The sequence below is a fragment of the Protopterus annectens genome, chromosome 14.part0 (assembly GCF_019279795.1).
Source record: "Protopterus annectens isolate FY-2018-M chromosome 14.part0, PAN1.0, whole genome shotgun sequence".
Taxonomy (NCBI): Eukaryota; Metazoa; Chordata; order Ceratodontiformes; family Protopteridae; genus Protopterus; species Protopterus annectens.
The window spans coordinates 933,930,541-933,948,035 of NC_056748.1; the positions used below are offsets into that span (position 1 = coordinate 933,930,541).

Consider the following 17,495-nt stretch of genomic DNA (forward strand, 5'->3'; position numbering starts at 1 on the left):
GTTATTGTAGGAATGTTCCATTTTATTGAGGTTGTTCCTAGAACGATTTGTGTATATGTGTGAGGAATAGAGGAGAGTAGAGATGAGACGAGTGTGAGCAATAGTTATTCTAGCTGAAGGAGAAAGGAAGAGTTTGATTCTGTAGAGAGAGCCTAGTTTTCTGTTAACAGTTTTTAGAGTATTATTGATATGGGTGTCAAAGTTGAGGTTGTTGTCTGTGGTGATACCTAGTAGTTTCGTTGTAGGTACATGGGGTACGAGAGTACCGTTACTGGATGTAACGGTTACGTCTATTGGAGAGGACTTATGAGTAGGAGTAAAAAGGAGGTGTTTGGTTTTTTGGGGGTTAAGGAGGAGACTGCACTGAGTAAACCATTGTTGAACTGTGTTGAACACTTTTTTGGGTGAGGGAGTGAAGTTCAGATTTGGTTATGGATGAGCATATAAGAGTGTAGTCGTCTGCATATTGGATGCATGTGGCTTGGGGGATAGCTAGGTGAAGGTCATTGATAAATACAAAGAATAAGGGTCCTTATATTGATCCTTGAGGAACACCAAGGTGTTAACAGGTAGGTGGGTAGATAGATTATTGTGCCAAAGCACAGCCTGTTGTCTGCTATCTAAGTAGGCCTTGAACCATTTTATAGCAAGCTCATCTAGAGAGAGGGATTTAAGGATATTTAAAATTATCTGGTGATGTACCATATTGAATGTTTTGGACAGATCAATAAACAATGCAGAGGAAAGCATGTTGTGGTTGCTGTTTTTGTTGATATGGTCAGTAAAAGAGAGGAGGGCAGTAGTAGTGTTATGGGAAGGTCTAAAACCATGTTGACAGCTAGATAGTAAATTATTTAGGATTTGGTGGTCTAGCATCAGCCTATGGATACAATTTTTCCATGATCTTTGCCAGTGGAGAAAGTAAGGCTATGGGACGGAAGTTGGAGAATTCGGTCGAGCTTCTGCCTTTATGTAAGGGGATAATATGGGAGACTTTACAGATGCTAGGGATGTGTCCTTCATTGATGGTTCTTTTGATCAAGATGGAAATGGGGTAGGCGATGGACTTGGCTGCTATTTGTAGGTGTTCAGCAGGTAGTTGGTCAGCTGAAGGAGAGGATGGTTTCAGTATTTGGTTAAGAGTAAGAATATATGTTGGAACTGGTTGGAAGAGAAATGGAGGGGGTTCAGTAGAGTTAGATAAATGAAAGTTATGAGGTGATAACTGACTGGCAAGTGTTTGAATGGCTTCACTGAAATAGATATTAAAGGCATTGGCAGTTTGCTTGAGATTTTCCAAGTCTGTGCCTTGTGGGTTTGGTGTGATTGACCTGGGTGTAGTAGTTGGTTAATACTTGCCCAGAATCTTTTTGTGGTTTATTATGGTGAGTTTTCTGGAATTATAAGTAGTAGTTTCTTTTGTCAGAGAATATAGTTTTTTTAGTGTCATTTCTAAGCTTTCTGAAGTCTTGTTGGTCTACTGGGTTTTTAGTAATTTGATATTTATTTCCTGAGATGGATTTTTTGCTTGGTTTCTTTTGAAAGTCATGGAGCAGATTTAGTTCTGATTCTGACAGAGAGTGGGTTGGAGCATTGTGGTCGAGTATAGCTAGGGAGTTTGAATTAAAGTATTTAACGGCTTCCTCCAATTGGAGGTGTTTTAAGGGAGACCAGTTGCATGCTTTTAGTTCGCTTTGGAAGAGATTAGGGTTAAAGTTTTTCTCTGTTCTAATGGTCTTACAAACTGTAGGAATGGGTAGATTGGTCTTATGCCTGATGATGTAGGTGAGTGAGTGGTCACTCACATCGTCAAGGAGAGTTCCAGCTTCATAAGTCTGGGGAAGATTTATGAGAATCCAATCTGAGGTACTTTATTTGGCTTGTTTATCCTGGTAGGGGAGGTAATGGTTTGAGAAAAAAAAAAGTTAATATGGGTGGCAGGGTGATTACTGCTGCAACACTTCCAAACAATGTTAAAATCACCTAGGATTATGGTTTCTTGGGGTAAGTTTTGAGATAACCAGCATAGGCTATCTTCTGTGGTGGCACTGTTATTGCCAGGAGGTAGATAGATACAGATAATATAAATGGATTTGGCAGTGTTGATTTGATTTGAAGTGTGTGTGTGTGTGTGTGTGTGTGTGTGTGTGTGTGTATATATATATATGTATGTATGTATATATATATATATATATATATATATATATATTTATGTGTGTGTGTATGTGTGTGTATATATATATATATATATATATATATATATGTGTGTGTGTGTATAAGGGAACAGAGGGGATAAGCAAGTGATGGGTAGGTATGGTGTTAAGCAAAGGAATGCAGAAGGTCAGATGGTAGTGGATTTTGCGAAAAGGATAGACATGGCTTTGGTGAATACGTATTTTAACAAGAGGGAGGAGCATAGGGTGACATAAGAGTGGAGGAGGATGCACACCGGTGGATTGTATCTTATGTAGGAGGGCCAGTTTGAAGGAATTTGGAGACTGTAAAGTGATGACCAGAGAAAGTGTAGTTAGGCAGCATAGGATGGTGGTTTGTAGGATGACGTTGGTGATAAAGAAGAGGAGGAGGAGTGTGAGGGCAGCACCAAGCATCAAATGGTGGAAATTTTAAAAGGGTAATTGTGAGGTGGGAGTTCAGGGAAGAGTTAAGACAAGCACTGGGAGGCAGTGAATAGTTAACAAATAGCTGGGTAACTACAGCAGAGTTAGTAAGGAAGACTGCTAGAAAGGTGCTTGGTATGACATCTGGACAGAGGAAGGACGACGAGGAGACATGGTGGAGGAATGAGGAAGTACAGGAGAGTATACAGAGAAAGAGGTTGACAAAGAAGTGGGACTGTCAGAGAAATGAAGAAAGTAGACAGAAGTATAAGGAGATGAGGTGCATGTTAAAGAGGGAGGTGGCGAAGGCTAAGGGTAAGGCATATGAAGAGTTGTATAAAAGGTTGGACACTAAGGAGGGAGAAAAGGACCTGTACCAATTGACTAGACAGAGGGACCAAGCTAGGAAAGATGTGCAGCAGGTAAAGGTGATTAAGGATAATGAGGGAAACATACTCACAAGCGAGGAAAGTGTTGAGCAGATGGAAGGAGTACTTTGAGGGGTTGATGAATGAAGAGAATGAGAGAGAGAGAGAAGGTTGGATGATGTGAGGATAATGAACCATGAAGTGCAATGGATTAACAAGGAGGAAGTAAGGATAGCTATGTAGAGGATGAAGAATTGTTTAATGAAATCTTGGAAAGGAGAGGATGCCTGAGGAATGGAGAAAAAGTATTTTGGTACTGATTTTTAAGAATAAGGGTGATTTGCAGAGCTGTAGTAACTACAAAGGGATTTAATTGATCAGTCACAGCATGTAGTTATGGGTTGAGTAGTGGAAGCTAGGTTAAGAAGGGACGTGATGATTAGTGATCAGCAATATGGTTTCATGCCGGGAAAGGGCACTACAGATGCGATGTTTGCTCTGAGATTGTTGATGGAGAAGTACAGAGAAGGTCAGAAGGAGTTGCATTGTGCTTTTGTAGACTTAACGAAAGTATATGACAGGGTGCCTAGAGAGGAGTTGGACTTGGTATTGTATGAGGAAGTCGGGAGTGTCCGAGAAGTGTGCAAGAGTGGTACAGGATATGTGCGAGGGTAGTGACAACGGTGAGTTCTGCGGTGGGATTGACGGATGCTTTTAAGGTGGAGGTGGGATTGCTTTTAATGCGTCATCTCTGAGCCCTTTCTTATTTGCAGTGGTGATGGACAGGCTGACAGACGAGATCAGACAGGAGTCCCCATGGACTATGATGTTTGCAGATGACATTGTGATCTGTATTGAGAGTAGGGAACAGGTTGAGGAGACCCAGGAGAGGTGGAGATATGCTCTAGAGAGAAGAGGAATGAAGGTCAGTAGGACAAAGACAGAATATATGTGTGAATGAGAGGGAGGATAGAAGAATGGTGAGGATGCAAGGAATAGAGGTGGCAAATGTGGATGAGTTTAAGTACTTGGGATCAATAGTTCAGAGTAGTGGTGAGTGTGGAAGAGAGGTGAAGAAAGAGAGTACAGTGTGTGTGTGTGTGTGTGTGTGTGTGTGTGTGTGTGTGTGTGTGTGTGTGTCTAGATGTGTGTATGTGTATATATATATATATATATATATATATATATATATATATATGTGTGTGTGTGTGTGTGTGTGTGTGTTTATAGATATATATATATATATATGTGTGTGTTTATAGATATATATATATATATGTGTGTGTTTATAGATATGTGTGTGTTTATAGATATATATATGTGTGTGTGTGTGTGTGTGTGTGTATGTCTATATATGTGTATAACTTAGTAAGGGAAGTTCAAAAATTAAATGGATTATACAATCCATGTCACACGCGCGCTCTCGCCCTCTCTTTCTCACGTTTGCTCTCGCCCTCTCTCTGCACACGTGCGCTCTCGCCCTCCCTCTTTCACACATGCCCTCTCACCCCCCCTGTGTCGCACGCACCCTCTCACCCCCCCTGTATCACACGCGCCCTCTCACCCCCCATCACACACACTCTCTCGCCTCCCCCTCTGTGTCGCACACGCCATCTCGCCTCCCCCTCTGTGTCGCACGTGCCCTCTCACCCCCTGTGTCGCACACGCCTCTCACCCCTCTGTCGCACGCTCCCTCTTGCTCTCTGACACCGCCCCCCCCCAAGAGGGACACTAACATATGCAGACTGCTAAAAATAAAATTCCTATTTATTCCTCTAGTGTTTTCCTCTGAGTACTGGTGGATCTCTGTTCATAAAGCTAAATGACTTACCTTACTGCAAAGTCAAATTTCTGACTCAATACTTTAGTATGTAAACTTCTTAATGGAAGGTATTGCACTCCACTGGCCAACACATTTACAGGACACGAATCTAACTGCAGTCTTAAAATTTCTAAGCTTTCAGATTAAATGGACTCCAGTTTTTTTTCTACCACAAACTTGCTCGTAGTGAATACAAGTGCACATGCCCTAGAGATGCTGATAATTGACTGAAAAGGATAGAAAGACCATGTATTGCTTCTCTTGCAGGTGGAATCGGTGTGTGTTAAAAGTTGTAGGTTGTCAATAAACCTGAGTCTGTTACTACACTGACTCAGAAAATAAAGTGCTAAAAGGCTGCCTGTGGATGATACTAAAGCCGGCAGGCTGTGATTCACAAGTAGTAGTATGTTGTTTTTTAGGACAACTAACAGCATGGATAATGGCTAATAGAAGGTGCACACACAAACCTAAAACCGACACAAACCACTGATGGTTGAGGTCTCACATTGTATAACCAACTTCATTGCAGTGGTGGTGGTGGGGATCTGTTTTGAGTGAAATTTTGTTTGAGGATAAATTGGTTACATCTCAAATGATGTGTTCATAAATTGAGAGCAAAGCTGTAATAGACTTGTCTAACAGCTTTAAAAACTTGGTTGTCAGAGGTGCGTGCTCCTTCTGGATGCTGTCTTTATGGTAATGCTTTATTACACCTTCCAGAGTTGTAAATATTACACACTCCTATAGTTTTCCTTCCTGTGTAAATGGAAATATATTGCAACAGCTAAAGCCCCCTGTATATCAAAGAATTATCTTAGTGTCTTTGGTACAAGATAGGTCATGTATTCTGGAAAGGGATGTCCGGTTTCACTTGTGACTTGTTTTACTTTGGTTTTGAGGTGAATGTCTTGACTTGCATTCCAGTACACACAGTACATTGATTGTGATCACACAATGATTATCTTCCGAACCCATTTGTCATTCGGGATTTCTGCTTCATTTGTAATTCCTAGAAGTTTTTCTTTAACCTTTTTACTGTTTCTTTATATAAAACCAGAGATTACTTGCATTATACGTTTTAACTGTTAATTTCTCACGCTGTTTTACAACTGTTTTTTTCATTTATTGTTGCATTCATTTACTTTGTCTTGCTGACTTCATGAAATTAGAACTAAGCCCTCATTATTTTGTAAATACACAAAGTTAAATTATTCTGTGTATCATTATGCACTCTTACACATTTTGTGCACACAGTTATGATAACTTGGGTTGCCTTTTTCTGAATTCCACTGAATATCCAAGAGTTTTCTTTGTATGGTCTTTTATCTTCTGGTTATATTTTTTTCTTGGGTTGTGTAGAACGAAGTGAAACCTTTTCTCTGTTTTCTGGCTATTTCACATATCCTTGGGTTTCTCTCTCTGGTTACTTTGCTACACAGCAAGACCTGAACAGTCAAGCCCTTCCCATCAAAGGTTGTGCAACCTCTTAGTTTCTGCTAAGGACTGGGGGGGGGGGGGTAGGTCTCCTTTCATGTTTGAGTGAGTCCTTGGTCTTCAGTTTTTCCACCTGTGGTTTTCTTTTTAATCCATTTGATGGAACAGGCTTGATTGGTGAGGTTCACTGTATAACAAAGTGGTCATATAAAGCTTATTTTGATCGCACCTATTAGGGCCTTGGTTGTTTCAGTCCTCAAAAAATTAATTTTCCGAAGGATTATTGCCCTGGTTTAACCTACTTTTTCGTGTTTCTGTAATGAGATGTTCTCGTCATTTTGGCCTGTTTATGACCACTGATCTTTTAATCATTTCACTCAGGATTCTGCTCATGATGTACATTGCTAGGGGTCATAAATGTGGTTTGAAGATAATTTTTTTTTCTATCTTTGGAATGCCTTATTGTATCTGCTGCATCTGATATTGTGAATGTGAACATTCATATCTTGTTGGAATGCTTTCCAATTTTGTGTGGATTTTTTTTACTCGGTCTTTGACTGGTTTGACAATGTTTCCACTATTAGATCTGAACTTCTTTGTGGGCTGTCCTCTGAAGTTGTCAGTACAGTAAAGTTCTTTATCCTGATTATAATGAGCTGTCTGTGATTTTATGGATGCATCCCTCTTCTGTTTGCATCCATTTTTCCTTGTTAGTTTTTGCAGTCCTAGATGTTTTAGGGTTGCATGTTTGTTGGGGGGTGGGGTCTCGTATACTGTGTAAACTCTGGGCTGTCATACACATTGATCAAGCACTGAGTGATTTTAAATTTGAAAATTTCTTACAAATATTTTTTTAGTATTATGGGCAGGGTGGCCCATTCTAATTTTTGTGGTGAAATTGTAAGTAAAGTAAATACATGTAAGGGTTGTTTGGTCTATAAATGTATAGAATATAACAATGTGCTTATTTATTAGTGGACACAAATTTAGCTCTAAATTCTAATCACGGTCAGGAAACAGTGCTTTATGGACTTGTGTCCATGTAAGCTATATTACATAGGCAAGCAGGTTACCAAGTTAGGAAAAGGTATTGAAACATTTGAAATAAATTGGTGCTTACCCTAATAGTTCGGCGACATCTCTTTTTCAAGGCATGCAGGAAATACAAAGAGCTTAAAGTAAAGTATTTTAGTATTATGTTTGCCATGTTTTTTTTTTCTCCAAAATTAGAGAAATTTTATTCCTTAATGAAACTTGGTTAATATTTACATATGACATTCTTCATTGCAAGAGTCTTAATAATGAACTAATGAGGCATGTATTCTAATAAAAGTTTAGAATACTGACTGGCTTGTTCTAGAAATTGTGAACAGCTGTTCTTTCCCATGTGTGTTTAAGGGGATGGATGCTGAATTGGTTCAAAACCTTAGAGGTCTGTTTAGCTTAGATGTCTGCTTTGTTTAATAAGTTAGACGTTCTAAGTATTGGATACCTGTGGTGTGATTTAATACAGTTAAGGTATGGAGCTCAAGTTTATATTTAACAATCCATGGTCTAATGGACCCCTTATCAGTCTTGTCTTCATAGTTACCACAGACTGCCATCATTAGGGTAATTATGGTCTTTTGGTTAAAGATCAAATTCTTTATTCTTCGAATTTCTGCTTTGCGAATAAGCATAAATAAATAAGGTCTATGTGCTGGTAACCCTGGAGGGCCGTTTTCTGCAATTTGTTATTTTTTCTCCCATACAGGCTGTTTAGTTACAAGCCTAAGCCACATGCTTTTTTTCTGGCTTTTGGCATCGTCTGAAAAGTGTTCTTGAGAAACCCAAGGCTGTTTTTTTCCCCACTGTATGTACTTGAAGGTGAAGTTAATCTAATGTGCACAGCGGTAACAGTTGCCATTATTTGTATGCCCTGGCTCATTGTAGACCACAGTTCAAGCTTGTAATGCAGTGATGAGGTAAACTATTGACGCACAAAGGCTGTATGTATTGTTCTGTATTCAGCAAGTAGCACCTGGCCAAGTTGCTGTTTATAGAACAGGCCAGCGTCTCCAAATGCCTGCTGTGGAGCACCGCAGGTAATTCAGCTAACCTGAGTACAGTACTGCCTGCTATAATAGGATAAACAATCATTGTACTTGAATGTTTAAGAACGTCTGTATGGGTAAGTTCCACATTTTTTGATAGTTAGGATTTTCATACTTTATTGCAATCACCTTAGGATTTTCACAGTACACACTCTTAGATTTTTTTTTCTTAAAGGCTGTTAAACACTCTGTTGGACACTGGCTGCATATGGTTCATCTCCTTAAAATAGTTTTCCACAAAGCCCTTTTAGTTGCAACCTGATTTGAAAAAGCAGTTGGTTAAAGTTTTTTTTTCCCCTGTGTGCCCACGCATGTTTGTATTTGAAAAAAATGTAATTGTGTCCTGAATTTCAAAATATCAGAGTAACTTATAAAAACTTTTCATGGATTGCTTGCTCTTTGGTTTCCTGGTCATGACTGAACAGGATTTGTGAAAAAAGAAATCCATCCCATAAACAAATCCGTGTAAAATCAAATCAGTGCCATAAACAAAAGCTAGTGAAGCCTGCTGGTTTTCTTGGGAGGTATATGCTGTTAGAGTCTCCTGCAACTGATACTAAGTTAGCTGTTAAATGAAGAAGCATATTAGAAGTGCTGCTTTAAGTAGCTCTACGTTGGCCTTTCTCAGGCTTGCTGCTTTCCTTTAGAGTAAATGTTACACGTATTTTAATATCATGGAACTGATCCTTCACTGTCTTTGCACGTCTGTGATTATTCCAAGTGAACAATGCTGGATTGGGCATATTTTTCTTAATGCTTGCTTGAGAAATAATACAGAACAAGTTATCCGAAATATTTGTAATTCAGGAAAGGTTACAGAGTAAGCAAGATTTTGATTTCTGACCTTCTTAGCACTTTGATTGACAGTTGTAATTGTTAGTACTGATGCCACCAAAAACTGGATAACTTGGCCTTGCAGGACTAGTTGACCCCCCCCCCCCCAATGATTTATTTATTTTTTTTTACTTATTTGTGCGTTTATTCAAAGTCATAGCAGCAAAGGTTCTTATGACTATTCCACCTACCCAGGTAACAAACAATGTGTGCACTTCAGTATTTTGAATTTGGATGGATTGACTTTTTAAATGTAGTAAAACCTTTTCAAAATTTAGTTGAAACTAGATGTCCAGAAATTAATGTTAATTGGTTTTTTTTTGTTACTCTTTTTTACAGTGAAAACAGCCTCTTTGGAATGGGCAACCCTTTGCTTGACATATGTGCAACAGTGGACAAAGACTTTCTGGACAAGTAAGCCATAAATCTAGTCATTTGTATTTTAACTTAAATTTCTCTCTGTCAAATGATATGGCTGAGTGTAGGGGTTGGAGTAGTTAAATTATACAAGGCATATTTATTCTTGTTTTGTGTCTTTTCCACGTGTCTTAAATTACAATTCATTTTTCATTAGACACTCTGAACAGTAATGCCCATTTCATGTGAACTTCAAATTTTTGTATACCTTGAGTTACTCCATGGTGGTGAATGACTGTGAGTTGTTAGTGAATAGTTACAAGTCATTGTTTTGGGCAGCTGCGGTAGTGCAGAGGTTAGCATGGTCACCTCACAGTAAGAGGTTCTCCGGTTTGATTCTTGGCTGGGGTGCCTTCTGTGTGGAGTCTACATGTCTACCCCTGCGGTTGTGTGGGTTTCCTCTGGCTAATCTGGTTTTCTCTCAAATTCCAAAAAAAAAAAAAAAAGTGAATTGAACACACTCTAAATTGGCCGTAAGTGCATGTGTGTGCAAGTAGGGGTACGGATGAACTACCGCAGCAGGGCTAGCCACCTGGCAGTGTAAAATCTTGCCTTGAGATGATTGTCGCTGTTAAAATGACACCTTGACCCCATATGCAAAATGGGGAAAAAGGAGTTGAGGATGGATGGAGTTACAAGTCATTATTTTATCAAAAATCTTGATTGGATCCTCCTTTGAGTTTAGGTTTTTTACTGTGGCTTGAAGTTGTCTTTTTATTTGAGCTGAGCTTTCTACCTTCAGAATATCCTGTTGGAGTCCAGTTTATATTGGAGAGTCTGCCCTCTTACCTTTTATTCTCATTTTTCTTTTTCATGAGTTTAAAAGGCTGATTGTTCCAAATGATTTACAATATTCTGTCCAATGAGAGCTACGCTAGGTCTTGGTTTTAAACGAATGTACGAGAGTTCACTGGTACATCTGTCATTTTCTAATACTTTACCTACTACTGATACAGGCAAATCATGAAGTATCAGGGCATTGAATTCAAAGACTGCACTGAAACTTATTCACATTTTTATTATCTCCTTATCTCTTTCTTCCATTCATGTGCAGATAACGTAGAATAAGGGAACTAATTAGCGAAAGGCACTGTGTATACAACCCAAAGGTATGCACTCCACATCACTTTACAGACATGCACCCCCCATTTCCAGTAACAGAGCAAGCTATATGTAAAAAGTCTCATTAAGGCATACTGCAAAAATCTTCGGACCACTGTGATTACGTTATTCATTAATTCTAATTTTGACCAAACTCTTGCTGTAAACATGACATTATGAAGAATGCAGTGGGATTGGTTTTGAGGGCACACAATGAATGTTTTTTTACTTGCTTCACTTTTTGTCACCCCCAACTACCTGTTGACTAGACTGACATCAAGATCATGGTGTAGGCATCATCTTGGCAACATCAGGAGGGGCATTTTTTTTTTAAATGAAACTGAATCCATATTAAGTGAATTGCATAGTAACGCGACTACTGTGGTTAATAAGAAAATAGAATGATTAGCGCACTGTTGAATATGGGCAGGCCCTTGTAAGGGAGGAAAAATGTGGAATATCTCCAGTACAAAGACCATTAGAATTACTCATCATAGTTTAGTGTCCAAATGATTTAAGTACAAAAAAGCAAAAGAGACGCGCAAAAATGTTCTGTTATAAATGTTAAAGTATGTGCACCTCTTGTATGTCTTGTTTTCACTTCACTAATTTTGTTCTCACTGACCTTAATGAGGTTTTATTCTTGAATGCGAAATCTGAAAAATGGACACCCCTGCAGCTCTACAAGTGCCTGATTGCTTGGAAAGGGAGGTCTGAAATTTATCAGATCATTAAGGGATATGGCATATCTATTTAAAAGTGTGTTTATAAGAACTGTTGAAATGCTAAAACTGCAATTAATAAATGTGTAAATATGATACTTATGATTGAAAAGAATGACAGAATGACAGAATATAATTAGAAGCTAGAGGTAAGCAAGTAACAGGCCCAAGTGCAGGATGGAGAGGAAGGACGTCAAACTGGCATGTAAAAAATGTAAGTTACGCTGAAGGAGGACAGGCTAGTGATTTAAGGGGGCATTGCAATATGCCGGACCATTCTGTGTCCCTGTGCCCTCGGAGCCTCTCAGGGGGGACCTACCTCCAATTCTGACCTGCCCCGCGGAACTCCCCCCCCCCCCCCTGGGAAGAAAAGGTGAAAATCATAGCTATGAAGCAATGAGAGAATGCCAAACAAAAGTTGGGGAAAGCAAACACCCTGGTTTAGGACACAGTAGCCTTAGTTTCACTGGGCCCACCACATCAACAAGCAAGAGAGAAAAACGGGTCACAAAGAGTGAGAGGTAATGGGAAGAAAAAATGGCAGATAAAAAGGGAGGGACACCACAGTAATATGGAGAAGTATAGAAAGCTCTAGCAATAGGAGTGAGAGGATTAGATGAGAGGGAGCATGTATGGATTTGGAAAAAAAACAAGATCATACAGAAAAATTAAAAAAAAAAAAAAACAGTAAGAAGTTTGAATGTACAGAGTATGAAATGGGATGAAGTAACGGCTAGAGTAATTCAAGCAAAATTAAGAAAAGCTCCTTACTGGAGAACTCCAGGCCCAGATGCAGACCTAATTCCTGGCTAAATGTATTAACATTTTTACATGAGAATTTAGCCGTAGAAATACTTGTATGTGCGTCCCAAAGTGACACCAGCCTGAACAACTGGGAAAAATTGATATTCCTTAAGAGTGATGCAAGATACCCTAAAAACTGTAGACCAATAGCTTGCCTTCTAATGATTTACTATATATTGGAATTGATGCAAACGGAATGTATAGTCACTTTTAATCATGGCAAATGTGAAGATTACTGAACCTACACACATTGCCAATATACTGGCTGACAGGTTCAGTGCAAACTTCTCCCCCCCTCCCCCCCAAAAGGAGAGATATCTATACCAGAGGATTGTAGTCCCCAAACATCTCCAACGCCCAGGTGAGAACTGCTCTCTCCAAGGCAAAAAACACAGCATCCATGGGACCGGATGGTGTCCCCGGCTGTGTGCTCCACGAACTCAATGAGGAATTAAACCCGCAGTTAGTACAGCTGTTTAATCTTAGCATCACCTCAGGATACATACCCAAGGAGTGGCGCACGGCGACTGTGGTCCCACTTCACAAGGGCGGTGCCTCCACTGACCCTGGAAATTACCGTCCCATTAGCTTGACAAGCCTTATCTGCAAAGCCATGGAGAGGATCATAATGGAACTCATAAATAAAGACATAGGGAACTTGCAGACTTTGGATCCAACCCAGTTTGGCTTTGTCAAAGGCAGATCATGCCTTTTAAACTTGGTTGACTTTTTCGAAACAGTCACCAAGGCCATTGATGAGGGAAAGGCAGTCCATACAGCCTACCTCGACCTGGCAAAGGCCTTCGACACAATACCCCACTCAGGTATCATCGAAAAACTCATTAGCTTGAATGTAAACCCATACATCACAAGATGGGTTGCAAACTGGCTAAGTGACAGAACACATAGGGTCAGAGTTGCTGGAGCCATGTCAGACTCAAAGCCTGTCACAAGTGGTGTCCCACAGGGCTCAGTCCTGGGTCCACTCTTGTTCGGCATCTACTTTTCTGAAGTACAAGCAAACACAGGAGGGTTATGGCTGACAAAGTTTGCAGATGACTGCAAACTGGGCGCCATAGTCGAAAACACTTCTGACACAGATGTCCTTCAGAAGGGCCTCACGGAAACGGATAACTGGTGCCAGAGCCATGGCCTAAAGTTAAACGCCAATAAATGCATAGTCATACCCTTCGGGAAAAACAAGGTTACCCCTAGCTACCATATAGGTGGCAATCCACTGAGCACAGAAGAAGTCATCAGGGACCTGGGGACCCAGGTTGACACTAGCCTTTTGTTTGACACTCATGTTGCTAAAGTAGTCAGGAAAACCTTTTACATTGCCCACCTGATCATGAAGGGATTCACATCTAGATCAAGGGAGGTCATCGTCCCCCTGTACTCATCACTCATTAGACCTATGATTGAGTACAATGCCCCATTCGGAATGTATCTGACCCGACACCTGCAGCAGCTGGAAAGGCCCCAAAAGTTCCACACCAAAAGGATAAAGGGTCTCAAAAATATGTCTTATGCTGCCCGACTGAAAGAACTCCAGCTCTATTCAGTCTCATACCGCTTGCTCAGAGGTGACCTGTGCCTGACATATAAGGCCATGTCAAACCCAGATTTGATGAATATGCTTCACCTCAAAAAATCTAGATCCCTCAGAACCACAAGGACGGGAGACTTAAACCTTGACACGGTTATTAATAGGATGTGCTGGAGGGACAGATTCATCACCCGGAGACTCCCTATGCTGTGGAACAAAATCCCGGTACATGTGAGGCAGAGCACCTCACTGGCCTTGTTCAAGAGGAATCTTGACCAATGGATGGGAGATCGCAGATACACCCCAGGGATTACTTCAGTGTCACTGCTTGACAGAGGCACAGCAAAATAATAGGCATAGTTTTATTCAAACTAAAGGGGTGGCGAAAGCCACATATCTATGGGCTAGGCTTATAAATGCCCTTGGGCAGATAGCCTAGTATGAACCTATAACTCTCATGGTGACTCCTTATACTGTCACCAAATTACAAAGATCTGGATCTCGGTCCCTCAACAAATTCTCAGTTGAACATAAAAAAAATGTTAAGCGAGAACTAAGGCTATGTTCATGCTCTGCTCCAGACTAGCCTATACCCCCCCCTTTTTTTTCATCTACTACTCTACCACAGCTCTCAAACATTTGAAGTAGGCACCCCTATTTATCAAAAGTATTGTAAATTGCTGAATGAAATATTATTTCAATGTTTTTACTGTCTTTTAATTTTTATTTTATCCTATGTTTTATGCTATTCGCCATGTTTTCTTATTGCCTTATTTGTAAAAACCCCATCTCTTGTAACCTTTTTATGCTTCTGTTTATATTATAACTATGTTCGTTGGAGCTTTTCTCAGTGGGTCTCCACTGAAGAAGGACTTTTTGTCCAGTGGACACTACCCGGTAAGCAAATGTAAATAAATAATGGCACAGGACCTGTATACTAAAAGGAATAATAATGTGGCAAGACTGTTACAGTGGGGATTCGACAAACATTGCAATATTAAAGGAGCTGAGGAGCATTGGAAACATGAGCCATAAAGCATAATAGAGAATGGTGAAGTGTATATCACATGAGATCCCCATTACCAACAATTGAGAAAATAGTGCGAGAAAACCAGATATTGTAATCCATGAAAAGTAGACAAAAGTAGCATTGATCATTGAACTTGCTACATCCAGTGACTACAGTGTTTTATGCACAGTTGGACACAAAGTAAAAAATACCAGGATTTGCAGGCAGAAAGAAGGGCAGTGTGGAAGAAGGATACCCAGACAGTTCCAATAGTAGTTGAAGCAACGGGTCTTATAAAAAAGAATTTGCAGTCTTATTTAGATATGCTACCAACTCCGTATGAATTACAGAAAGAATCGGTTCTAGGCGCATTGTCAGTGTTGTGAAGAGCACTTTTGGCTAACATCCAAGATTGAAACAATACTAATTTCATGAGCTTTAATCATACTTTGAAGTAGGAATGAGGTCCATTCCTGTCATGGTACTAGAAGCCCGAAAGACTTGGAGAAATTAAATTGAGAGAATTCCAGGAAAGTATTTAAAGAGAAGCTGGAAGGTGGAGAAGATGAGAAAAGGGAATGACTGAACTGATGAGGGAAAGTTGGGGGGGGGGGTCGTGGAAAGGGTAGGTAAAGATAAAACAGCGGTGACTATAGGAGACCCAAAATCATTAACTGGCTGCACTGCCATAATGATGACAGAACAGGGGGGGTCGTCAGGCAGTCCAAGCCGCACAGAGGTAAATATACATTGATGAAGGAAATAGCTGATGTACATTTGTACTTAGTTTTAGGGAAGGGGGGTCAACAAAATGGAAGGACAAGAGTTAGGAGCCAGGAAGGACATGAAAGGAATAGAGGAAAACATCTACTGGGAGCACAGAGGTGATAGGAAAAGAGGGCTGTCAGAAATGGGGGAACTAGATAAGACAAGAAATGGCAAAGGGAAAGAGTGAGAAATGCATTGTGCAGTGTTACAGGGCTGACAGGGAGGAGCAAAAGAGAGAGAATACTAGCAGCTGTTATAAGGTGAACTAATGCACAAATAGTAACATTACTAGACACTCATCTGAGTACTAAAGATAATAAGTTAAGAGAAGCAGAGTACAAAGTAGTAGAAAGTTCTGCATGGCTCAAGACTAGGGGAGGAGGAGTAATACTAAAAAGGAGAACATAACACACTGGTGGCAGATTGCACAATAGACCCCCTGACACTATCAATGACAGGAATATTTTTAAAAGGGAAAAGGGTGAGTGGACTGGACCATCACTGGAGCCCCACACACCCCTATATATTATATATGAGGAAAGATAAAACTGAATGAGGGGATAAAAACAGAATTACTGAAAGTAGTGGATAATGGAAGAGAAGGACGTGGGCTGGGATGACAAAACAAAAAAGAAGAAAGGAGTTTAGGAATTGTATAATGACAAAAAAATAGTAAGGGGAAGAGAATAAAGGAATAAACTACTGAAGGAACTGGCCAGTATACAAAAGGAAAGTAGTGAAGGGTAAAAGGATAAGATAGGATACAAAGGAATAGGGAGATAAAACAACAGATACAAAAGTTGTGGAGATGAGATGGTCTGGGCAAAGAAAATAGAGGTAGAAGACCTGTATGGTATGGATAACCCAATGTAACAAAAGCATTGACAGTACGACTCTGGAAACGGGTAGTAGAAAGCAGTATCTAAAAATTAAAGACAGGAGGGGGGGGTTATGGTTGGAATATTGGAAGGATTAAGGAAAAAGTTATACAAGAGGGAAGGCAGAAGGAGGAGGAACAAAATGGTAGATGGCGATTACCAATACTGAAACAAATGGAGGCGGATACCATGGGTCAGACAGCCCCATCACTAGAGATTAGATGGGGAGAGCATGGGGAAAATAGCAAGAGGGAAATCATCAGGAAATGAAAGAATTCCAGTGGCGGTATGTGAAGTAAAAATCTTAAAGCATGAAAATATTGCTAAAGATGTTTAATAAAATACTGGAAGGGAATTCCACACCAAACTCATGGAAAGAAGCAGTATTAATAATAATAATAATAATAATAATAATAATAATAATAATAATGAAAGAAAGGGAAAGATGGATTAGTCCCATCATATAGAGCCATATCTGATCATAATCATGGTTATAAATGTTTTATGTTAACTTTTATGCAGGGGAACTTGCTACCAAAACTGACACTGCCAAAAGCTGGGGAAGTTTTATTAAAACTACAGTAGAGTCAATTATCCAAACTAATTGGCGGACCAAGGGTAGTTCGGATAATCAAACGTACATTGAACTGGATTAAAAAAAATTGTATAAAATCTTGATTTTTCTGTACTCAGGGAATACACTTTTCAGCTGTTCAGCAAGTCCAGTGGACAATAAAGAATATTTTTCACACACAAGCGGGCTGCTAGTTCAAAAAACACGCATAAGCTAATACGTATAATGTTTAAATAGTCATACTGTATGATTTTTCTTACCTGAAAACTTTGGAAGGCTGGGTTCGGATAACTGACGTTTAAGAAAATCTACATTCAGATAATCTACTCTATTGTATTCATAGTGAAATTTGAAGGTGCAATCCCAAAAGATGAGAAGGAAAAATAACAGGACAGGTAATCATTATTAGGAAAGAAGGCAATCACAATCGTATGGAAGAGCAGAGAGAGCTCCTGACAAGATGAGAGCTAGTGATGGAAGAGAAAAGTTATGTGGAGAGGGGAA

The 17,495-nt window shown here is 39.8% G+C and overlaps 1 protein-coding gene across 1 annotated transcript in view; it reads left to right on the plus strand.

The window, feature by feature from the left end:
• The window catches only part of ADK (adenosine kinase), a gene marked incomplete in the record, with an annotated part of 3,127,006 nt that overhangs the window by 517,160 nt on the left and 2,592,351 nt on the right, over positions 1 to 17,495 (plus strand). Inside the window, 1 exon segment of the mRNA XM_044056737.1 lies at positions 9,509 to 9,583. Coding sequence (XP_043912672.1) covers positions 9,509 to 9,583 — 75 coding nt within the window.